Source organism: Argentina silus (assembly GCF_951799395.1).
Source record: "Argentina silus genome assembly, chromosome: 2".
In the NCBI taxonomy this organism is placed as follows: Eukaryota; Metazoa; Chordata; class Actinopteri; order Argentiniformes; family Argentinidae; genus Argentina; species Argentina silus.
This window is the reverse complement of record NC_139656.1, coordinates 9,035,896-9,061,933: the sequence shown is the minus strand read 5'-3', so window position 1 is coordinate 9,061,933 and position 26,038 is coordinate 9,035,896. Positions and strand designations below refer to the sequence as shown.

General features: G+C 45.1%; 1 protein-coding gene across 5 annotated transcripts in view; it reads left to right on the top strand.

The window, feature by feature from the left end:
• Positions 1 to 26,038, top strand: part of abr (ABR activator of RhoGEF and GTPase) — a 106,221-nt gene that overhangs the window by 34,777 nt on the left and 45,406 nt on the right. For 3 of the 5 annotated variants that reach the window (XM_083695858.1, XM_083695857.1, XM_083695859.1), the window contains exons 2-9: positions 2,479 to 2,657; positions 10,011 to 10,109; positions 11,952 to 12,137; positions 15,092 to 15,199; positions 15,812 to 15,872; positions 20,661 to 20,713; positions 22,690 to 22,830; positions 24,013 to 24,134. In XM_083695858.1, coding sequence (XP_083551984.1) covers positions 2,479 to 2,657; positions 10,011 to 10,109; positions 11,952 to 12,137; positions 15,092 to 15,199; positions 15,812 to 15,872; positions 20,661 to 20,713; positions 22,690 to 22,830; positions 24,013 to 24,134 — 949 coding nt within the window. Of the gene's footprint in view, positions 1 to 2,478; positions 2,658 to 7,064; positions 7,485 to 10,010; positions 10,110 to 11,951; positions 12,138 to 15,091; positions 15,200 to 15,811; positions 15,873 to 20,660; positions 20,714 to 22,689; positions 22,831 to 24,012; positions 24,135 to 26,038 lie in introns of those variants that run through there. The other 2 variants (XM_083695862.1, XM_083695860.1) reach the window with 1 other exon arrangement.

The following is a 26,038-nucleotide window of genomic DNA, read 5'->3' as shown; positions in this document are numbered from 1 at the left end:
TCGGGGGCTTACTTCCCATATGGTTTGTTTGAGCGCTGGGCTTGGGAATAGGCTATTAGGCCTATTCCAATGCCAGCGAATGCTTCCTGAATTCAACCCCACTCCCCCATCAAACTGCTATGAAAGTCGCTACTGTTGGCCTCACATTTATTAAAAATCAATGCTGACTAGAGTGATTTATCCAGTGTCATAAAAATTGCTGCACATGAGTATGAATGAAAGTTTTAGAGAAGGTTTAAGGCTTCAATAACCAGTGATGAATAAAGCATATGGAGGCTGGCCTCATCTGCCTCCCCATGACCCTCCACTGAGCTAACAGATGGCACCGTGTTGCATGGCAACACACGCTTGTGCCTGAGTAAGGGGACTTGATTGACAGATGGGCGGTCCAGTGGCTGTGTTGTCATCCATGTCAGAGAGAAACAGATGGGCTGATCCCACCCCTCTGGGCCCCCACCTTTGGGCTATATTGTCTTGTCACCTCTCAAGGGGAGTTTCAGCTGCAGTCTGACACCACTTTTATCTTTCAATTAGGACTCATTTGTCAGTGGTATCACAGCTAGATCCGTGCAAGGAGGAGAGGGTCATTCCATGTCAAATCAACAGACAAAAGAGGAAAACAATTTCATGCTTTATTCAGCTAATAGCAGGGACAGCGCCATCTTGTGGACATAATTTGGTACTATCGCACTGCATAATGGGACATTAGACACACAACTTCAATGATTAATACCTTTAGACACGGCAACCTCCAGATTACCAGATTAACCAGAAATACATAACATAGTATGAAGAAACAACAATCCAAGTCGCAGCTTCATATTACTTGTCATCCATAGAGAACTGATATTCCATACTGGCCGATAAAATCTTCTAAAGGAGGGGTTTGGAGTGTTCATAACTGACATTTGACCATTGTTTTGAATTCCTCATGTCTTAATCATTATAAGGTATGACTTCAATCCAAATCGGTTTTGGGATTTGAATTCTATTGAATATTGTATGACTCCCACAAAATGAAAATGGCCAATTAGGGTACAATCAATAATCTTGTTTCTCAGCAATTAAACTCTGTTTATACAAAATATGATGCAGGAATACTTTACTATTAACTACAGAAACCATTTTAGCACAATCTGAGATGGCTTGTTGATTTGACATGGGATGGCAGAGAGAGCCAGAGAGGTGCTTTCATCCAGAGTCATTATGGGCTTCTGTCTCTCAAACGCTCTCTCTCTCACTCTGCACAACAGAAGGTTCTAGACGTTCAGGGCTATGCTCAGTCTGACTTAATTGTCCTGCAGCGACAATGGGAAATCTGTATTATTTTGTGCTTATTCTAGTATTCTTTGCACAGGTATTATATGTATGACTATGTATTATATGTATGACTATGTATTCACACTAGTACTTCACACTGTGGTAGTTGTTAAGCAGACTCCGTCATCATTGGGCCGACACATTTCCCACAGTTGTTCCCCTCTGATGATGGAACAAGGCCTAACGTTTAGTTCCACTTTCACAGCGGCCCACTCCTCCTGGTCATGGTGTATAGTCACACTCCTCCTGGTCATGGTGTATAGTCCCACTCCTCCTGGTCATGGTGTATAGTCACACTCCTCCTGGTCATGGTGTATAGTCCCACTCCTCCTGGTCATGGTGTATAGTCACACTCCTCCTGGTCATGGTGTATAGTCCCACTCCTCCTGGTCATGGTGTATAGTCACACTCCTCCTGGTCATGGTGTATAGTCCCACTCCTCCTGGTCATGGTGTATAGTCCCACTCCTCCTGGTCATGGTGTATAGTCACACTCCTCCTGGTCATGGTGTATAGTCACACTCCTCCTGGTCATGGTGTATAGTCACACTCCTCCTGGTCATGGTGTATAGTCACACTCCTCCTGGTCATGGTGTATAGTCACACTCCTCCTGGTCATGGTGTATAGTCACACTCCTCCTGGTCATGGTGTATAGTCACACTCCTCCTGGTCATGGTGTATAGTCACACTCCTCCTGGTCATGGTGTATAGTCACACTCCTCCTGGTCATGGTGTATAGTCACACTCCTCCTGGTCATGGTGTATAGTCACACTCCTCCTGGTCATGGTGTATAGTCACACTCCTCCTGGTCATGGTGTATAGTCACACTCCTCCTGGTCATGGTGTATAGTCACAGTGTTTGTCCTCATGGCTTGCTGTCTCAGTGATCTTTTTAAGCCGGGATAAGCAGTGTTGTGTTAGAAGTGAGTTTTGTTCCTCTTGACTGGCCCTGACACTATTAGTTGCATAGACAGAGTGATGTGAGATTTTTCACTGTAAGGGCATGCTTGCATCAATGTGGGCATTGCCCATCCTTTTTTGTGTGCTCTTTACTGATGCCTCTCTCTCCCTCCCTCTCTTTCTCCCTCCCTCTCTCTCTCCCTCCCTCTCTTTCTCCCTCCCTCTCTCTCTGTCTCTCGTTCCCCTCACTTCTCTAGACTTCAACTATAACACAGACGGGTATGAAGGTGATGCTGCGGAGGATCGTAAATCCCAGGACGGCTCAGAGACCATGCCCTTCATTGACGAGTCCCCCACCATGTCCCCCCAGCTGTGTGCTCGTGGTCCAGACGGAGAGGCCATGTCCCCCACTCCCCCAGAGGGCCTGCTGCCTGGGGTGAGTCTCTCACACACTCCTCCTCATGATTAGTACTCTTTTTCAAACTCCAGTGCGTTCTATTACTTTTGTTCTGCAAACATCTGATTCATATTTTGAGAGTAATGTGGTCACATTGTGGTGCAGTACACTCAGAGAAAACAATGCCTTGTGGGTAATGAAGTCCTCCACTGCTGTATAATGGTACACATAACTGCTTAGGGTAACATCGTGACTTCCTGCAGCTTGCAGGCGGGTCTATGTAATTATCAGTAATTCATGACTCCAGTGTCGTATTCTTACAGTACACTGCAGGTGTTGCATTCACAACCTCAGGAAATGATGTTAGTAGCTAATGACGTTAGTTGCAATCATGCCTGACTAAGACACAGGATGTCAGGGCTCAGCAGCAAAGCCATTTATGGCATTGTGACTGTACGTGTTCACTATATTTAACAGGTATGACTGTAAGGGACAAGAACCGCATTCTTCAAGTGTAACGGGCTGATGGCTTTCTAAAGCGTAATGCATATAGCATAAGTCATCACACAAAATACTATTGTCATTCATATTCACATACTGTAGCAGGTGACAATGGTGCTGGTAGGTTAGTAGCAAGCTGTATGACAGGATGCTCTTCTCATCCCTTAAATCAAGATGTGTTAAAAGTGTGTGTGAGTGTGCGTGTGTGCGCATGTGTCCTCACTCTCTGAGAGCTTAGCGGGAGCAGAGTTGACCCCACCATGACCCTCACCATGAGTGTAAAAGGACAAAAGAAAAAATGATGCTCCAAATGCACGGTGCAGTGCAAAAGAGAAACACAGCATATTTTTTGACTTTGTGGCATTAAGATGCATCTTAGTTTTATAATTGATGCTGAATTGTCCAACAGTGCCAGTTGTTTTGTTGTGTTTGAGTAGCAACCATATCCAGTTCCCCGTGTAAGTAATGGGGCAGTCAATCAATTCAAATCAACAATTACTATGAGGTTAAAGTATAGATGCTCAGCTTCTATTTGATGGTATGTGTTTGTGTACATATTGGTTTCACCATAGAGAAATTACACTTTTTTACATTGTCCCCATATAAAATTTGAGCATCTCTACATTAACCTCATAGTAATTGTTTGATTTCAAAGCCAAACCTTTATGTATAATTTATGTATAAAACCATGTTTTAATTGCTTCACTGTCCCATTACTTACACAGGGCACTCTACATGTCCTACTTTTTTCATATTGTATATGAGCCAGTGGCTTGCCCCTTGTACAGCTGAAAGCTAATGGTACATCTCCATCTAGTGGACGAAATAAGAGCACTCATCTCCTCTGCAGTGACTTTTGGAGGGGGCTCATGGCAAATGGACCTGTTCCAGTATGACTCATATGACAGGCAGTAGAAAGATCACATGTGAATATGCACTCCTACCACAGACTCTAATAGAATGGCTCCCCACTCTGAACACAGCAGGCACGGCAGACTCCAGGGCTTAAGATTGGATGAATAACTAAATGTCTGCTTTTCTGTTTGTGGGACACACTGTTGGTCAAAACATTTACCAGTGCCAGGCAGACACAATTCTTAGAATTCAGGCCTCAGGCCTGTTGGTTAGGCAATACAGAGAATCCAGTGGTGTGTTGTTGTAAGTGTTGCCTAATGACCCAAGTGTTGTCACTGCACATGATGCACGGAATATGAGGCACATGATATGAGGCACATGATATGCAGAATATGACACTTATCTCTGGCTCAGTCACTCAATCCGCTCTGCTGTACTTTAGTAATGCTATTGTTGCCTTAGTAGTGTTGATATTCTCCTGCTTCTCTCCCGTTCAGATTCCATACTGACCATTGATGTGTCTACAGCACTCTGAAAAGGGAAAATTATCCACCCCATATCGAAACCTTTTTCCCTCTGACTTCCAAGATGTGATTTCCCTATTTCTTACATCAAATGTATTTATTGGATTGTATTACACAGCAGACAACACATACAATACAATCAAATTATACAATTGCACCATAAATGTAAAGACAAAATAAAAAACAGACAAATTACAACAACGCAAACAGGACTTAACTTAAGTTAACAACAACACCAAAAAGATAAAGCATAAATAAAAGGTGTTGAGTTCGATAATGGCCACAAGGGTTATAAATAATATCAGGTATCAAAGGTTTCATACATGGTCAGTCAAATATTCATTTGACCCTCGCAAAGCAAAACTACTCTTTTCCAGGTTCAAATCTCTAACCCATTGTTGGGTGGGGGGAGGGTCTGCTTCCAATGCAGTCAAATTGTGCCCTTTGAAAAGGGTCATCCTCACATTGAATATCAAAGAGCAGTAAGAGGGTTTTGATTCATAGGTCTCTGAAGTATGTTGGATATAGCATCAAATATAGAAGACTAGTAGCCTGAGAGCTTTGGACAGAACCAGAAGTGTGAGCCAAAGTTGCTAGGGAATCTATTACAGGAGGCATCTAACAATGGATACATCTTTGAGAGCCGGGATGATTTCCACCTCCGTTTCTAAGGGTGAAGGAAAACAAGACGTGCTTTATTATTTGGACTTTACATAACACTATTTGCTTAACTAAGAAGCGATGATTGAATGTTTTTTTTAGCACTTTGTTTGCAAAGACCTGTGCGACTTTATATATAGACATTTTCATAGATACTACATACAGTAGAGACTGATGGATAGTGTTAGTATTGGACAGAGGAAGGTTCTCCTCACAGGCATGTGAAGGCTGTCTGTAAGTATAGTCTCTTCTGCTAACCTCAGAGGGAACCAGGGAGTATGAGGGGAAAACCAACACTGACAGTTATTTGCTAAGTCACCACCCTGGAAACATACACTCAGCACAACAAACCACTCCAGTAGGAAAGTGTGTGTGTGTGTCAGACTGTCCATCTGTGATGCTATTGATGTGAATGTGGAGTAAGAAGCCTTTATGTCTTCTGTTACACTCAATGATTTGACACAGCATGGCAATGATAACACTCTAACAACCGCAGTACAGACACAGGCCTGTGGCTCTAGCGTCGGATTTCCTGGTGGTTAGAGAGAGACAGAGGGAGAGAGAAAGAATACGACTGGAGGAGGTTAGCAGAGTGGGGGTGGGTGACACTTCCTCCATACTGGGTCATGTGACCTCAGGGTCAGGAGGGGTGAGAGTGGGGGTGACAGGTCATGGGAGGTGTTCGTTCACACACACAGCCTGGGTGAGAAAAGAGTGTCTGTGAGTCATCATTGGGAGCCTTGTGTGTGTTTGAGTCTGATGGACTTGTGTCTAGACTGGGCCTTTAAAACATTTACAGTCAGTTTCGTACTACTACCCAGCCCTGTTCATTAGTTGTCATAAAGGTTTCCACTGCACATGCTCATAGTATAAGGGATGGAGCACATGTCACATCTGATTATCGAGGCAAAAACTGCTTATTTATATTACATATAAATATATATGCATTCATCTTGTTCATATGTGTTAAGGGTTTCCTTGGTTACTCACAAAGCCATTGTATTTGTATGTAAACTTTTGTAATTATTATTATAGTATTGTTTATAAACCAGGATCCATTCTAGAAACTGCCTCTTAGACCTGTAATTAGACGCACCCACTGTATAACAGTGTAGAGTGTCTGTAAGCAGAGAGAGAGAGGGAGAGAGAGAGAGACTAGATAGGAAGAGAGAGAGAGAGACTAGATAGGGAGAGAGAGAGACTAGATAGGAAGAGAGAGAGAGAGACTAGATAGGAAGAGAGAGAGAGACTAGATAGGAAGAGAGAGAGAGAGACTAGATAGGGAGAGAGAGAGACTAGATAGGAAGAGAGAGAGAGAGAGAGACTAGATAGGAAGAGAGAGAGAGACTAGATAGGAAGAGAGAGAGAGAGACTAGATAGGGAGAGAGAGAGACTAGATAGGAAGAGAGAGAGACTAGATAGGGAGAGAGAGAGACTAGATAGGAAGAGAGAGAGAGAAAGACTAGATAGGGAGAGAGAGAGAGAGACTAGATAGGAAGAGAGAGAGAGAGACTAGATAGGAAGAGAGAGAGAGAAAGACTAGATAGGGAGAGAGAGAGAGACTAGATAGGAAGAGAGAGAGAGAAAGACTAGATAGGAAGAGAGAGAGAGACTAGATAGGGAGAGAGAGAGAGACTAGATAGGGAGAGGGAAAGAGAAAGAAAGCAAGCCACAGCGAGAGGAGTGTATGCCCTGTGAGGAAGTGTCTGCGAGTTGTGCTCTCTGGCCATTGCTGTGAGGGGGGAAGGAGGGAGGGAGGGAGGGAGGGAGGGGGGAGGCCTCATCGACAGAGGCGGAACAGTGACACACACCAGGAAGACAGATGAGGAAGGGGGAGGGGAGGGGTAGGCGGGGCTCATGTCCTTGTGTGTACGAGTGGGTCTCTGTACGCACAACACCAGGAACAGCTCAGTGAGGTGGAGCTCCTGCTAAAGCCTAGCTGACCCTGAAGGAGAAGGAGGAAAAAAAACGAGAGAAATACAGACTGAGGGAGAGCGAGAGGATTTGAATAGAGAGAGAGACATTAACGTCAGAGTGCTCAGTAGTAGAACGGGGGCTCTGGGGGGTTGAGGGCCCGTAGTCTGGCTGCACAGGAGAAAGGACTGATGTGTCCAGGCAGACCCAGGGAAGCCTGAAGAAGGGACAGAGGGAAAGAGAGAGTGAGAGAACAGGCCCTGTGAGGACCATGGAGGAGGAGGAGGAGGTGTTGTGCTACTTGGACAAAGTGCTGGAGGATGAGGATGTGTTTGAGTATGGAGAGCTGGACCTGGAGAGTCCCCTGACTCCTGGAGACATGCTGATGACTCCAGTCCACCGCCAGTTTAAGGTGAGAGTCTGGTCTGAGACCACTGCATCTCTTCAAGCAGTGGAAATTAACTTTGACCCAGAGAAGAAACTGCCAACACACTGCTCTCTGCTCACTCACACACAGGCTAGGTCTGTATGTTTGGCTAAAAATAGCCACAAAGAAAGTCTTATTGGTTTCTTTTCACAGCATGGCATGTTACCTGTGTGTGTGTGTGTGTGTGTGTCTGTGTGTCTGTGTGTCTGTGTGTCTGTGTGTCTGTCTGTGTGTGTGTCTGTGTGTGTGTCTGTGTGTGTGTCTGTGTTCGTGTTCTTTCCCCGGTTCAGCGTGAAAGGTGGTGATGTGCTCTGTGGACCAGAATTATTATGCTCATGTCTGTGTTTGCTTAAAGGGAAGGAGAGAGAGTTGCTGTTTGTGCTTTCCCTCATGCAGTCATGTGTCTGACAGGCAGCCTATTGCTGTGTTCCTACAGGTTGAGGTGGTCTGATAAAGAAGGGCAGTGCTGATCTTGGCCTGTCTCTTATCAGCTCTGTTATCGCAGAGCCTGACTCATACCTGTAGACCTGAGAACACAATTCAAGATGACTCTCACAAAGTTATCTGTATACCACCTTATTATTGAGACACAAACACAAACTCAGGCAAACTCTAAAGAACTAAAGTTCTTCCAGACTCACAGTAGCCTTCTGTACTGTAAGTGAAGGGGGGAAAAAAGGAAAATGTTTCCTCAGCCTGCTGTGACATGTTTACCAGTGTGTCATTAACCTCTCCACCACACACACACACACACACACACACACACACACACACACACACACACACACACACACACACACACACACACACACACGGCATGGGAGTTAAAGTAGGATATGTATGCACTCTGTAAAGGCACACTTCTCTGTGTTACTACTACTGTGTGAGTGAATGTGTGTTTGGTTGTGCCTCTGCAGTACATCCCCCAGGACGTAGTATGAAGTATGTGTTTAGTGAAGGGCTGTCAGGGTGACGTCAGTGTCTTAGCTGCGGTCTAATGAAAGAGTGAGTGCAGACCTCTGTACAAACACTGTCACCTCAGAGAGCCTGGCAGTAGCAGCCTGCAGTAGCAGAGCCACATCTACAGAGTGAGAAGTGCTACGTAATGGTAAACCTGTCAATTGGATCCGGTGTCGGAAGTGTGGCATTAACACATGGATGAAAAGCAGTGGCGGCGTATCCGTTTCATTTCTGCTGTTCAATAAAGCAACACCACAGGGTTTCCTGCATTTCCTCTTCATTGGGGCAACCTGTCATAATCCAGCCTTCTATTATATTTGATAGAAGAGCACCACTCAGCAGTTTTGGCCCATGCTAACAGGTAGAGACGGATGTTCTCCTGTCCTCATATCTGAGGTAGTGTTGGTTTGGGCTGTTCTTTGCAGCAGCTGCAAGACAGTACAACCTCCTGCCCTTGACGGGGCATCCTCCCATCTCTGTGATGTCAGGAGTGGGACCCGGGAGGGCAGCGGGGTGAAGAAGCTGAAGTCACTGTGCTCTCCCCATTCTCCTGCCCTTCTCTTATCAGGCAGATGTGTTACTGTTAATAATTAATCCGTCTTCTGCCCTTTGGCTTCCTCAGGACAGGCACTTCTACACATGATTTCACCTGCAGTATGCATTGAATAGAGAGAAAACAATTCCATGTTTTAGGTTTCAGGGCTATTGACTTGCATGCACACAGGTTAAGCATGCAGGCTTTGTTTCATTCATCCAGCTGGTGCTGTATAGTTGAGATCAGCCTTTGTAACAGTTGTGAGTTTGAGATGATTTCATGATTTACATATGTTCTGCCTGAGAAATAGCAACTTACTCCAACATGTTTGTATGTTTGTTCTTTACCACGTTTGATTGAAGGAGATGCACGATCATATGTGTATTACACTGACATTTGTGAAGTTGATCCTTGAGTCTTGGGTGTGGTGAAACACAGTGTAACAGTAATATGTTACACTGTCAAAAATGTTCATTTTTCCTCATCGTCAGTGTGAATACATTAAAAGAAAAGCCTGTTGTTTTGACTGTTCTCTGGCTTACAAGATATTAGTCAGCTGAGGACAACTTCCCTATTATTGGAATGATACAAGAACTGTCCCCTTTACGCATCAATTTAAAGAGTCTGTTTCCAAGGGAAGCAAACCCTTTAGATGTTATTCAGACGTGTTTGAATTACAAAATAAATAGCCAGCATTATCACTAACATAGCATATAGCTGATTCAATCTACCATGGCAATCATATGTGTTGAACTATCTTTGTGTAAGGGGGCTTGCATTGTCATGAGTCAATTGATTAAACAAAAGCACCTGTGAGCCCTCCTCTACCTAGGTCTGTCGACCAATCTGCAGCCATTGTGTTCTTTGAATGTATTTCATCTATTCAAGCCTGTGTGGTACTTTCTGAGAGGCTATGCACACACACACACACACACACACACACACACGCACACACACACACTATGGGCCCATGATAGACTGACACCTCTCTCTCTCTCTCTCTCTCTTGTCTACAGGGAGACATAGAGAAGGGTCTGGAGATGAAGAAGCTGGTTCTGTCTGGCTTCCTGGCCAGTGAGGAGATCTACATCAACCAGCTGGAGGCCCTGCTACTGGTGAGACATCTACCCTTCTCCTTACTGTATCACAGCCTCTTACTCACTGAATGACCACTCAGTGCATTTAACCTTAACCTTACCTCACATCCTCACACACACACACACACACACACACTATCAAGGACATGCAGCAAGGACATGCAGCCCTGTCCCTTCCTCTTCCCTCTCTTTATATATCATATTGCTATATGTAGTGATGACTGAGGCCAGTGAGCTTGTACCACATTGAGACTCCTATTACAACTCCATAAGAAACTGGCTTTAAAAAGCACACAGAGTTGTGCAGTATTAGTTGTGCCTCTGCAGGCCTTGACAGCTCAGTTAGTGTGTTGGTGATTAGTGGTCACATTTAGAACCGGACAAGGCGTTTCCTGAACCAGTGAGCACAATGACTGTCTCCCCCACGCAACTGCACTACTGTATGTCATATCCTGTCTCTCGTTTCACCTTGAATCTGTTTACAGTGCAGCTATGTCACTTCATTAGCAAGCGTTGTGGTGTAACAGTAAACTGGGCTTGTGCTCTCCAACCAACTAAGCATGATACTGATAATCTGTCTGACACTACTCCAAACCTCTCTTCACACTCATGTAGGCGCCTTCCACTGTACTGTATTGAGCTACTGTACTGTCATGGCAAATTCAGTTCACCGTTTTTAGCATGACAGCACCTCAATGAGGGTGGAGGGTGACATAGTGGACTAGTGCCCTGTGGTTTCGGGTACGGTTCATTGTGACATCAATGAACTGAGGCTCAATGTGGCTCTCAGAACGGTCTCCACCCTCACTGCTCTTACTTCCTCTTTCCTTCAACAGAACAACCGACTGTCTCACTGTATGACACACACACACACACACACACACACACACACACACACACACACACACACACACACACACACCTGAGCCTTCTATGAATCCGTTCTCTTCAGCAGTAGATGTATTGCTGTGACTTCCTGGGCAAGGGTAGGGAACTGTGTGTGTGTGTGTGTGTCCTGATAAAGTCCTGTGGGCCTGTCTGGCGACACACACCAGGTCCATTTCCTGGTTGAGAGGTGATGAATGGTGGTTCTGTTTATCTGCTGTGGCTCGAGCAGTGCCATTCTGCCCAGACACACTGTCCACACACACACACACACACTATCACACTCAGGGATGGGTTCTAGATGTACTGTAGGCTACAAAGTACAGACAAGCGTTCCAGTATCCTGAATAAAATCCAAAATGAGAACCGATATCACCAGTGCTGACTAGTGTCAGCAACAGTTTTCTGGGATAATTTATGTGGTCTGTAATCTCGATCTGTGTGTATTCCCCAAAATGTTTCTGAGGAGGGGCACAGAGGGCCATGAATCATCCAGGAATGTATGCTAGACACAACCATTTTCTATTGAAAAACAGCTTTAGGTAGGGGGGTGGTGCTGCCTGGCACCTCCCATTCTGGAAAGGTATAAGTAATGGTAGGGGAAACAGTGGTCTAGAGTGCTGTGTATTCTAACCTAGTCTCATTGCTGGAACTGGAGTTACATTGGGCTCATTCTCTCCCCCCTCTAGTCTTTGGTCATGCTGCAGTGCTCTAATGTCAATGAAGGACTGTTTCTGCCCATTGACCAGGACAGGGAACATCCTCTGGAATTCTATTGTTCTTATGCTAAATGTTCTCTACGCCAACTACAGTCTTCTTATGCGACACAAACACACACACTGTATGTATGTTTGTGTGTGGGTTAGGTTATGTATATATTGTATATGTACATCCTGTGCATGTATGGGTTCCTCTACCACAGTAGTAGCATGTGGTCATAACTCTCCCTGCCTGTGTGTCTGTGCATGTTTCCAGCCCATGCGTCCCCTGAAGGCCACAGCCACCTCCTCCCAGCCAGTGCTGACCATCCAGCAGATTGAGACTATCTTTTACAAGATCCAGGACATCTTTGAGATCCACAAGGAGTTCTACGACGCCCTCTTTCCCCACATCCAGCAGTGGGACGAGAAGGTCACAGTCGGACACCTGTTCCAGAAACTGGTAAGACTGACAACACCGTGGTGAGGTTTCAGACAGTACTGGAGGTCCTCTGTCTCTCTCTCTTCTTCTGCTTCTACTCCTCCCCCCCCCCCCCCCAGTGCAGTACATGGTTGTTAATGCGAGGTAATGTCTCATTAGGCCCAGTCTCCTGGCTGGATCATTCCGCTCATTAAATCCCAATGTGTGTGTCCTGATTGGGTTAGGAGGGTTCTAACTTTCAGAATGATGGTCACTAAAGAAGTTAGTGCTTCCTATGTGATACAATACTACACTGTGACAGTAGCACAAGGGAAACTGATAATGTGGTTTAGAACAGTACTTTTTAACATTTACCTGTGAACGCCTGCGTCAGTACAACAGTTTTAGGTTTTTATAAAAAATACCTTGACTGTATGTATGGCTATTTTGATAGGATGATGCAACCACGTTGTGGTTCACATGTGATTTAGTAAGCTGAATTGACTCATACAAGATGTCACTGCCTGAAAGACATAAAGCTGTCTCATCTCAAGTCAAATCTCAAACAGGAGTCGTCATACTCGTATTTGTATTCGTTTATATGACTTGATTCTCGCATCCGGATGATACTCTTGATCGGAAAACCGGAGAAAGTATTTAAATGGTTAAAATTATGGGGGTGCGTATTGTGCGCAAGTTGAAATGTGCCAGTCGGTCACAACCGATATTCGCAAACGTAAGGCAAGGGGCTAGCGGAGATATAATGACAGACTGAATCGATAAACTGTTGATAACTGACGCATTAAATCAAATATCAATAGTTGTATTTATTATTGTACAATATTACCACAGTTTCAGAAGTTATGTGCTTTGACCTGAGATACACAGACTGCTGCACGCTGCCTTCGATCGAACTGTCTGTCTGAGGTGAACTAGTCGACATGCGGGAAGGGAGGAGGGCACAGCTTGCAGTTCAATGCTCTGATCCAATCATGGCAGCAGGCACATCGCACACCGCACACATCTCCCCTTCGTTACTAGACAGTTTAACTGGCCAATGGCGTACTTATTTTGTAGATCGAAAGGAATTCTCTCCGATTGGATATCTGAAAATGATCGGATGACACCCGTATCCGGAAAAATGCCCAAAATCCGCAACGACTAACGTTTTTCTGAGTACTCTGCACACCCCTACACACAAACACATGCTACTTCTTTGGAGGAAATTCACTATTCCACACACACACACACACACACACACACACACACACACACACACACACACACACACACACACACACACACACACACACACACACAAAGATGCTGAGCAGATGCTAATCCCAGTGCAGCAGTGTAACAGTGAGAATATTGTAGAGCCTGACTATGACCACAGGAGTCCACCGCCCAGTGACATCCATTAGCAGAGTCATCCACTCCCATATGGGCAGCGTGTGTGTGCTTTTGTGTGTGTATGTGTGAGTGTGTGTCGCGTGGCAACTAAACATTTAGACAGGCTCATCTGTGCGGGAGCCTCAAACACAGTGTACAGATGGTGGCATAATTACACAGCACACTCCCTGCTGCTCCCTGTGTGGGGCACAGAGGGCTTTGGAAGAGCTACAGAAGAAACACAGAGGAAAAGTAACAGAATCAAGAAGAGAGAAGAGAGTTAGTGTTCAAACTCAGTCCAGTGCCACAGCAGAGGGAAGGGCTCAGCTGCAGTATGGAGTCAGACCAATTAATCTCCATCATGTCTGTCTTTCTTTCTTTCTTTCTTTCTATCGCTCTCTCTGTTTTGCTACTGTTCCCCCTCTATTTATCGCTTTCTCTCTCTACCCACCATTTTCCCTCATACCCTCATTCTCATTCTCAGTCCAGGGTGTTGTTCTTCCAAAGCGCCCAGCACCTGTGATACCCCTGATGGGGGAGCAGGTGCCAGTGATGTCATGTTGCTAGGAGACAGACCGTCTTTGCCATGGTGACTGATTGTGTCAGAGAGTTCTCAAACTCTCTTAATCCACAGAGATGGGATAAGGGATGAGTACAGGGGAACGTCATTGAATCAAACAGAAGATAACGCAACTGTTAATACATTAGCATTACAGTGAGTGTATCTATATTAGTGCATACAGTATCTATCCTAGTGTATATCTAGCTAAGCATTTATGTGTTCATATACACTATGTGGGTTGAAATGAGTGTTACTATCTTACTTTTCTAGCTCTATGCATGCTTCTTTTTCCTGCTTTGTGATTGTGAGATGCAGAGTGAGATTGTCAGTGGGGCAGAGAGAGAGAAAGAGTATTGATCTCCGTCCTAGTCTTTGCCGAGTCCTGTGGGGCCTTATGGTTCCTAGACTTCTCCCCTCCAACAGTGAGCGCTGCTGCTGTTACATCACACCACAAGAGCTGGGGGAGGGGGGAGGGGGGGCGCAGAGCCGGTCTAACAAGATCTCATTCAAGATCTAATTTATTCCTCAACCCCTATCTCATTTCAAAACTCTAACAATGTCTATACAACTCTCTCTAGCCTTGGCCATAGCTGTTTAAGTGTGCATATTCATGCCCAGGCCCACTCCTCTCATTAACATGCATAGAAAGAGCCAGTGACTGGGCTCCAATGAGGAAGACAGGGCCCGCAGCAGGGAACGGCATTGTGGGAATGTGATTAAACTCCGGCCCAGGGAGAGCGAGGTAACCATCGTGCTGGAGCAGATTAAAGAAACCCCAGACCACATTCATAGACTCTGCTCTTGCACAATAGCTGCTCTTCATGTTTAAGTGGAGTGCTTATTCAAAAGGGCTGAAAATTAGAATTACAGCATTTTTTAACCACCCCTTGACCAGGGGGTAGAAGACGTTAACCCAACTTCCATCTATCCACATAATTACATGGAGTCCCTGCTCAATTTCATATGCCCTTCCTCTCTCAATGTTAGGATTTGGGATATATGCCCTGCATTGATATTCCATGTCCTCTCTGTTGTCCTACAGGCTAGCCAGCTGGGGGTGTACAAAGCATTTGTGGACAACTACAAAGTGGCGGTGGAGACAGCAGATAAATGCTGCCAGGCCAACATCCAGTTCCAGAAGATCTCAGAGGTAGGTCATCACTCAGTCCAATGTCTCACCCTGTGCACCACCTGGGAATACCGCCTTAGTAAGGCCGGTGTGCTCCCTCCAACATCCTCATATAGAAGTACTCATCTACTTGTTTTCAGTTGTTGTGAAATGGTTATATTGTATATTAGACCTCAGTTAACAATGACACCATTGATGTATTGCAGCTACAGAAATTCACTTGCTCACTAAACTGCTTACTTGGCCCCATCTCACAACACACCTAAACAGTTTGGTCTTCATTTCCCTGTGCATCAGGAGAGGAGTTGCGGGTGCTGTAATGTGCCCCCATGTAAAGAGTTGTCTGGTTCTGTATGGATCTGTGTTTCTACATCTTCTGCAGTTTACTGCAGCCCCATTCCTCTTCAGTAGTCCTCTCAGCTCCACTCAGCCAAGGTGGCAGTGGGCAGGAGATACACACGTGTGTGTGTGTGTGTGTGTGTGTGTGTGTGTGTGTGTGTGTGTGTGCGCGCGTGTGCGTGTGCGTGTGTGCATGTGTCTAGTGTGAACAGGTGAATGAAGGATTGTGAATGGGCCTTTTATGTTTTAATGGCTCTAATGCACTATTAACACAAAAAAAACCTTTTCTTCCAGAACCTTAAAGTAAAGGGTCCAAAGGACTCCAAGGACAGTACTTCAACTGTCACTATGGAGGGTAAGTGATGAGAAAGTGATGTTTTCAATTGTGTGCGTGTGCACGCATGTGTGCGTCTGTATAACTGTGTGTGTGTGTGTGTGTGTGTGTGTGTGTGTGTGTGTGTGTGTCTGCAGACAGACCAAGGCTGCTGTGTCTCTTTAAGGCTCCTCATCACTGCCCCTTCTGCTTGTGTATGCAGCAGCAGGCTTAGGGAGGCAAGGCTGTGAGAACAAGTGCGTGTGTGTGTGCGCGCGAGCACACTACTCTCTTCCCTCCCTCCCTGTCTCTCTCTCTCGCTCTCTTTCTCTCTCTCTCTCTCTTGCTCTCTCTCTCTCGCTCTCTTTCTCTCTCTCTCTCTGGCTGGTTATGGGTGCTGGAGGTGGGCTGAGAGGGGAGGCAGAGAGAGCAGAGGGGGGAAAGTGACATGGAGATCCTACTGGTCCTCAGACTGTGCTGTAACTGCACATACGGTAACGCCTGCATGCTGGCACTACCTTTATAACTGAAACACTGGAGTGTGTATTGAGAAGCTGATTCTTAGTCTTTTTTCAATGTTTATTGAAAGTGCAGTATATTTTTTGAGCATTCTGTATGTAAGGAGGTCTTGCCTGGTTTTGTGAATATGTGACAGTGTGTGTTGTAAAGTTAGGAGTGTGTGTTTCTGGTGTGAGAGCCCTTGCAGTCGATATAGCTTCATCCAGGTCAGTTAATGAGCTGTTTGGTATTCTGGGGGACTGTGTGAGACAGGCGCTGATCTCGCCAAGTTTTCAATATGCAATGATTTCTGCTCTGCTGTTTCTGGTTTTACCTTATGACTTGATTTTGTGTCAGATTTTGGGTACTTGTGCTTGTGTGTCTCTGAACACTCATCTCTAAACGTGTGTATGTGTGCATGCGTGCTTGCACACGTGTGTGTCTCTCTCTAGTGTGTGCAGGTGAAGGTGTAGTTTCTTTTGAAGTTTCTGTGCCTCTGTGAGGTTTGCGGAGGGATTATCCTCTTGGATATTGTAGCTGGGTCTGCTGTCATACTGGGAGAGTGACAATGCTCAGACAATGCTCACCTTCTACCGGGCAGTGGTTTAGGGAAGAGAGATGGGGAAATAGATTAAGGAAAATAGAGAGGGGGTGAAGGAGATAGGATGAGCTCTCCAGAGGTGCGATTGATCCAGTGGATGGTGCTGTGTTTGTAAGCAGGGCATGTTCAGCCTATATAAGCCAGGGCTGGAGATTCCAGACTATTCCCGATACAGCAGACTTATCTATTCTACAGCATCACTACGCCACTCTCATCAGAACGTTTCGCTGTGTGTGTGTGTGTGTGTGTGTGTGTGTGTGTGTGTGTGTGTGGTGGCATTGCTCAGGCAGGTTTGTGATTGGGCTAAACTATGACAGAGGGCAGATCAAGGAAATGAGAAATAAATAGAGAGATGTGGAAATAGAGATATGAATATATGCAGCACATACTAGAGCATACAGTCTGCTTGTGTTGTCTAGTTGAGCCCACAGTCTTACTTGCACACACACACACACACACACACACACACACACACACACACACACACACACACACACACACACACACACGCCTTATTTAACACCCTCGGTTTAGCACACCTGATTAAAGCAGTTAAGCTGAGCAGGTAGTTCCATATTCCCTGAACAATCTCCTTAATTAGAAAACATAAAGTGACCAATTCAAATTACATTGTGTGTGTCCATATCAGCTCTATTGTTTTAGCACTGGGCTGTTTCAAATTCATCAGATGTGGATACAAATGCTGCCAGGCTCCCCTGAGACTGTGTGCTCCAGTGTTGATAATCCCTGTTTTCTATTAGCTCTCTCTCTCTATGCTCTCTCGCTCTCGCTCTCTCTCTCTCTCTCTCTCTCTCTCTCTCTCTCTCTCTCTCTCTCTCTCTCTATCCTCTCTTTCCCTCCTCTCTTTCCTCTTTCTCTCGCCATTATATTAAAGCGACTTTCACAGTCCACAGACAATGTTCACAAACTAATTTCAGTTTCCCTCCCCAACCTCCCAGCCCCGGAGCAGAGCTGACCAGTAGGACTGACCACAGTCTGGACCACAGGGTTTGTTCATTTAAGGACAGATGTGGTCATTTTGATGCTGTACACACACAGCAACAATAGCTTATAAATCTTATACGTATCTGACAAAATAGTCCAATGCTCACTAAGATCTCTCCCTTACCCTCTACCTCTTGCCCTCTCTCTCTTTTTTCCTATTCTCTTTTTCTTCCCCTTCTCTCCTTCTTCCCCCCCCCCACTGCCCCTCATCTCTGTCCCCCCCCCGCTCTCTGAGTTGGCGTAGTAGGCGCAGGGTTGGCATTGCCCAGAGGAGAGGGCAGAGAGGGAGCTGGCAGAGTTGTGTGTACCCGCTGGCTCAGTGCTTTAGAGCCAGTGTCCAGCCCGGGCTCTGACCCAGATAGTCCCTCACAGAGTGACTTTCCACAGTGGCCACTTTCCACAGTGGTCGAGTCACGACCATTGAGTCACGACGGCTAGCAAGCCAAGTTAGCTATATATCTATCGATCTATCTTTCATTCTATATATGTTTTTTTCTATATACAGTTGAAATCAGAAGTTTACATACACTTATGTTGAAGTCATTAAAACCACACGAACATTCCACATTCATTTTCTCTGTCTGGATTTTTTCAAATAATTATTATAAATTCAGTGTTAAATTAATGCTTACAGGAATCTCCCAGATTGTTATTCTAGCCAGTATCTTCAAAATGTAAAAAAAAAAAAAAAAAAGAACCCATTTCAAACATGATCTTGTAACTTTACCATTTTAAAAAGTGGTTGCTCTTCAAGGATATGAGTTATAACAAATTAGTGATTCAACTGGGAAGTTGTTGAATGGGTGGGTTCATGCTTTAAAGTTTTATAAATCGCCACTTATACAATGCCTCTGGCGAAATTTACGAGGAATTTGAAAGTGGACACAGGAAGTATATGAGCTCCTGTCCGTCACATTGTCACGGCGACCTTGAGCAGGGCCCATCACAAACACCCCGCTATCGGTTCCCGATAATCAGCAGTCCTCTCTCTCCTCCCCTCCCCTCATTCTCTCATCTTGTCATCCTCCCTGGCCCCCTGTGATCTTCTGCTGTCTCAACTCCACTTTTGTCTACTCGGCATGGTCCACGCGTCCTTTTAGATCAAGGGAGATAAGCGATATCAAATCAGAAGTCAGTCCAATGCAGTTGGGCTGTTTTAATGAGGCAATGTGAAGGACAGAGGCGGTGGCGGGGATGTTGAGTCCATGCCTGAGCCTGGGCATCTAGAGAGTTGTCACAGGAGAAGTGTCTTTTGTAACTCTAACCTACGTCTGTCTAGATAGCATGTCAAGGTTCGTTCTAAACTCCCTTCTTACACACACACACACACACACACACACACAACACACACACACACTAAGATTCACAAACATGCTCATTAAAGCCATTCATTTCCAGTGGAATGTATGCAGATCTTGTAGTAAGTTAATTCACACAAAAGGCAGTGGGGTTCATTCATCGAAGACGGAGAGAATACATTATTAATGAAGGCAGGGATGGAGGGAACAGAAGAGAATAAGAAATTCTCGGTGGTTGGAGCTTTGTACAGTAGGCAGCCTCTGACACGTGTGTGTGTGTGTGTGTGTGTGTGTGTGTGTGATATTGTAGGTCCTGTAATATGGAAGATCCCATTCGATTTCTTCATTCCTCCTTTTATTTTTCTCAATTCCATCGGAGGTGAGAAGAGTGAGGTGGGGAAGAGGGAGAGATTGATCAAAAGATAGAGAGAGAGATTGCTACGTCTTTACTGTAGATGTAAGGAGTGATCGTCATATCGATAAGTGTGCGATATCTTAGTGAGAGATCAGAATCATGTCATTACCAGAGCTCAGTGGAAATGACAGACATTTCAACAGAGGCTTGGTTTTTTTTTACCCTCTATCATCCTGCCCAACTATATTTCTCTCTCTGTCTCATTCTCCATCTCTGCTAGTTCTCTCTCCACTCTTGTTCTCACCTGCTGTATCAGGTTCTCACCTCTCATCTTACCTGTCGGTCGTCAGTCCCACAGGTGCTCTCTCTCACAGCTGCAAAACCTCCTGGGAAATCAGCCTAGTGTGACGCGTCTGATTTGTAGCTGTCAGTTAAAGAGAGAGAAGTGCTATGTAACCAATAAGGCAGCTATAGGGGCTCCGAGGTGCAGAACATGTTAAACGTGTGTGTGTGTGTGTGGTGGTGGTGGGGGGGGGGGGGGGGGGGGGTGTTAGGGTTAGGGTTGGGGGGCTTTACTTTAAAGAAAAGTAAAGACCTTGACTCCACTCATACACAGTGTGGATGGACTCCCTCCCCTCTGCAGTACAGAAACCATGCATTCTGCTTCAACCACGTATCTGTTTGATATGAGAAGTGCAGCGGGGGAGAGTGAGTTGAATAAGCAATGTGGACAGAGTCAGGCACTGGTCAGAGAGGTAATGTGAAGTGAGTCGGAGTGATTCTGCAAACTTGTTTAGCAGTTGAACTTCTGTTCCTTCTTGGAGTGAGTGTGTGTGTGTGTGTGTGTGTGTGTGTGTGTGTGTGTGTGTCACTGCATATACACTTGAGTGTGTAGATGATAGAAATGTCTGCCCTAGGAAACCTTTTCCCAGCCAAGCGTGTAATAGGATTTTTGACTTGTGCTTTTCTGCATTGTGTGTGTGTGTGTGTGTGTGTGTGTGCGTGCGTGCGTGTGTGTGTGTGTGCGTGCGTGACACTAAACAGAATGCCCTCTTCTTGTCCTTCTCCCACAGCTCTTCTGTACAAGCCGATTGACCGTGTGACCAGAAGCACACTGGTTCTTCATGTGAGTACATAACCCTCTCTATAACTCTATCTCTCTCACTCACTCTCACACACACACACACACACACACACACACACTAGTCAAGGGACTGTTATGAGTCAAGATGAGTTGTGTGTGTCCATGATGTAATTCTGATCTCCTGTGGAGATAAATTAAACCGTTATATTTGAGAGGATACGACCTACAGTGGAGATGGATAGAATACATTGCACAGGATCAATACGCCTCAGGGATAAAGAGTGTCTTACACACATCCTGGCTGTCACATTGTGCAGTCATGAGAAGTATTGTGGAAGAGCTGTGAGGTCATTGGAATGCAGCACATTCCGATGCGTATACCTGCAATGTCAAACCCTGCTTATTTGAGAGTGTTCCACTCTCATTTTTAAGCCTATACTTTTCCCCCATGCATTGTTACCTTCCAATACAATTCCCTGTCCCTTGATGGGCTACAACAAAGTGAAAACCGCCCCCAGAGGAAGCAGAGATGCCGAGACTGTCTCATCCCTTTTACTCAGAGTGTGTTTCATGAATATGTTTTGCATAAAGCCAGTAGAGCTTAATGTGACAAAAACCAGTTCATATCCAATCCAGAGGTCAGCTCACATCATGCAAACCAGTTATGGCATTCTGTTGTCAATACAGCTTCAGTACTCCACCACTGACATCATCTCAAGCCTCTGTCTGCTAACAGGCTCCATGTCAAAGTGAATTAGCATAGGTGTGCTGACTCCACAGAAACCAAGTGATGGAAATGAAATTGGCTTTTCTGAGACAGGCTCCTCTAAAGGATGCAGTTTAGTTAGAGGGAGGTTATATTTGGAAGTAGTCAGCAGCAGCAATGCCTTAAGGTAGCATTTCAAAAGCAATCAAATACACCCACATTTCTGTTAGAGAGAGATTCATGTTTGCTTTTATTAAATACACATTCAGTGCTGGCTGGTAAGATAGTGGAAGAAAAGAAATGGCAGCCAACCAGATACCATGAACCAGGGTTGCTCTGCTACGGGCCCCAATTTGCTTCTGCTTGAGCGCTACGCACCACTCAAACCATGTGTAAAGACGTTTTGATCATTTGCCCAGACCAACACAAACTTTGTACCAATATATAGGCAGGGCAGTAAATGTGAGTGTTCAGAGGGTTGGCAAGGGAAGTGGGATAATTATCCATTCCATGTTCAATAATGAACAATAAGTGAAAATAGACACTTATTTGTTCATAACCGGCACAGCAGTTGTCGGAGATAATCCCTCATACCCCCAGTATATCCTTTACAAAATATATGGAAGTAGACCTTGTGTTTATTCTTGCATTATGAAATTATGTATGCTATATTCCCCAAAACATATTCCCAATTGATGGCCCAATGTTGCATCCTGTACATCGATCGCATCTTTGCTCTGTGCCAATTCCTAATGAAATCATGCAACCGTGCATGTCTTTAATAGGGTATAAAATCAAATAGAAGAATATCTTAAACATTGTACAATATACTGTACAGATTACAGGAAAATATGCATACCTACTTCATAGAAAATGCATTTATGCACAAACTAAAAATATGGTTGTTACAATCATCCTGAAAGTTGTCAAATTCCACTTCTTCAATCCATGGTAGTATTGGGAGGAGAAATAATATAAATAAGCATAAAATAGGTTGCCTGCAACTGCAACTATTTTATCAACTGTTATCATTTTATTTAATAAAAATAGAAATAATTATCCATTCCAACATTTGCAGTGAAATGCCTATTGGCGAGCACAATGCATACCATGTTCATTTATCCCCACCCGCTCACTGCTGGAGACCTACCCTCTGCATTTACGCAAACTGAAACTGAACAAAATTAGCTTAGCCATGGCCACTAAAACTTAGTGTTGCACAGCGCTCTTTGGCGGAAGGAAATTGAGGCCCTAAGTGGTAAACAAGGCTGTCAGTGGAGAGAGGGTGTGTAATATTGTGCATGTGTTGTAGGACCTGCTGAAACACACTCCTAAGGACCACCCAGACTTCCCCCTGCTGCAGGATGCTCTGAGGATCTCCCAGAACTTCCTGTCCTCCATCAACGAGGAGATTGATCCCCGCAGGACAGCTGTCACCACGCCCAAGGGAGAGGTGTGTGTGGGGGTGGGGTTGGGGGTGGGTGGGTGAAGGGTGAGTCGGTTTGTGGTGGGAGTTGGTGTTGAGGAATGTGTGATTAATTGATATCTTTGCATATGTGCAGTATTGTAATATGATATATTTCTGCACTCTGAAAGTACACGTGCATTGCAACAGAGTATACCTCGTACTGCTAAGCATTTCTGCTAACCTTGGGGAAGTGTGTTAATGTGTTTGTGAAATCTGTTTGGAGTCATAAAAAGAACCACAACGTCTGCTCTCATTTCTTCCTGCTCCAACATCCTCAATCCGTCCATCACCAGCTGCCCCTCTTTCTTTCTCTTCCCCTCTGTCTCCTGTCTTTTGATATTTTCCCACTCTCTCTCCCTCCCAGCATGCATTGCAGGGCTGTTTTGATTTTCTTTACTTTCCTGACTTCATCTGCCTGTCAGCCCTTTCTCCTCTTAACGCTCCTCTCTCACAGAGGAGCCTGCTTTTACAGTCTTTGCCTGCTGAGTTTCTCTCTCATCCTCTCCCCCCCCCCCTCTCTTTCTCTTCCGCCCCCCCCTCTCTCTTCCTCTCCTCTGCGTCAGTCAGCTTTTAACCTCACAGTCAGCTTAGCATTCATTACTGTCTGTCTTTCTGCTACCAGTTAAACAGAAAAAAACGGTGCCCTCTTTAGCTGAGGCTGCTTCTAATCAATCCAGTTCTGATTTAGCTGGGCCTTATTATAGCACTCCCAGTTGGCTGGCTAGAGTAGAGATAGACAGATGCAGAGAGCAGCAAGGAGATCAGGCATCAAGAAGAACATAGAAGCACTCCTGCTTTACTGTCTATACATTTCTCATCTTATGTTCCCTTATGTTACTCAAAGGTAGGCACCATTTACAGTAGAGACTTTATTAGCCTTAAACAGGGGCAGTTTGCTTTACTGCCCACAGACATATGAACAACATGTGAATTATGTAGAAGTACAACAAACAAACTACTGTAGAGTAAAGAAGTAGAGGGGTAAAATTGCTTCTCTCCCTTTTCTGAGCATTGGCTCATGCTTACGGCCTCTTTAAATGGGTGTGTGTATTTGTGGCAGTGGCCCACGGTCCAGACTCAGGAGAGGAAGAGTGTGTTTATGTCCTTGTTAGGTTCCCTGTGCTGGACGTGCTACAGGATGTGATGTCATGGCATGTGTTTCTGCAGGCTCGTCAGCTGGTGAAGGATGGTTTCCTGGTGGAGGTGTCTGAGGGCTCCCGGAAGCTCCGTCACGTCTTCCTCTTCACAGACCTCCTCCTCTGTGCCAAGATGAAGAAGACTGCTGTGGGGTAGGTCCAAGGCATCAACACACACACACACACACTCTCTTATCAGCTCATATACCCATGTAGATGGAGACACACACACACACACACACACACACACACACACACTCAGTGATTATATTACTATAATAGCTCCTCGATATCCCCAGAGAGGGACTTTATTGGTGTGTGTGAGCGTGTGTGTGTGTGTGAGTGAGGCTCCAGGTGTCTGGTTAGCAGAGCGTCTGATGGAGGGCAAAGCCCATCAGTGCAGGCAGAGAACAGAGAATAGACCCGCTGGCCACCAGTCTAGTCTACCAGTCTGAGCCTCCCAAATGAACACTCAGACAGCCTTCTACCTCCCCCCACTGATTGTTCTTCCCGTATTTGTACAATCTAAATGCGTTTATAGTTTTATTTGGACATGCCAGCTCCTCTCTGAAAGGGTGTCAGGATGAATGACAGCCCTGCTCTGAAGGGAGTCTCCCTACTCAGTTTTGTTCTACAAAGCATGTTTGCTCTTTGATGTTGGACAGTAATTGAAACTGAGATATTCTCGTTATTTCTCATATTTTGCCTTTGGTGTTGTAGAGAATGGTAGAGAAAGAGTTTTGATCAGCACTGTATAGGAAGAGGTAATATAGATGTAATATATAAAAACTGGTTGAATTGTTAAATTGGATAGTCTAGATATGTGGGTTACGTGAGAGCATACAGCAAGAAGTCATCCATTTCATTATGAGTCTCAATCTGGTGTTTGTGCCTGAGGCAGAGGAAGCATGTGTGCATGCGTTTGGCGTGAGTGCGTCTCTCACGGCAACTCTAAATTGATTGGAGTGACTGCACACGTGGCTGTAGATGAAGTGTTTCATTTACAGGATTGCCTCCTGTAGCCCTATGTCACTCACCTGTCCCTCACCCACTCACGGTTACCGTTGTTAGCCAGATTGGGCCTGATTGTGATTGACGGTTGCCGGCGGTCCGTGACAGTCACTGCTGCTTCCTCACTGTGGTAGGACAGAGGGAGCGCCAGCTGGCGTTTCCATGGTTACCAGTCTGTAAATCACTCTATTATGGTCTGAAGCCTTATCTGTGTGTCCTCTACACCAAGGATTAGGCCAACAGAGCTGAACTGACCAACAAAAACAATCTGGCTAATACCTAATCATCAGTATTAACTCACTGAGAACCTTAATCCCATTCAATCTCTCTGCCTATCTCTACTCAATCATTGTAGATTACTCGTGTTTATATTTACTCCAGAACCTTATGTCTTACCCCAGAATGTGTGTTTTCACCATCTTTAAAACTATATTAAAATCTCATATTATTAATATTTACTCCATCTGATTATAATAAATAAGGGCCATGAAAATGCTCTTTGGGGAGCATGAAATTGCTGTGGATGGGGGAGATTGGATATGCTGATTCTGTTCCCCAGCAGAGCCAACCCTGGTCCCTATAATCACCTCTCCCCTATAATCACCTCTCAGTGTATAACACAGATGCTGTTTTAGTATACAGATCAGCTGGAAGCACCACTGGGGGATTAGACACTGTATGAACACAGAGATACCCCCCTGAAACCAAAACAAAACCCCATGGAGCCCTCAGAGACAAAGACCCTGATCACAGAGAGAGGGGAGCTCACACCGTGTTAAAACAAAGAAGGGGTCTCATTAAAAATGGAGAGAGGGGGGATGTCTGTAGGCAAAGGATTGGAGGGGGGTGGGGGATACTGTTTCAGGACTGCACAGTACACTGAACCAGACAAATTAGCCATCTACTGTAATAGGACAAAACAAGTATTTTCCACTGTGAGTTGTGTAAAATGGCAATTGTCATGCAGGGAAAAGCAGAGCAGTTTTCATTTCCTAATAATGTACATTGAGATGAAGCCCACAAATAGAAGGCATGATTAATTTATT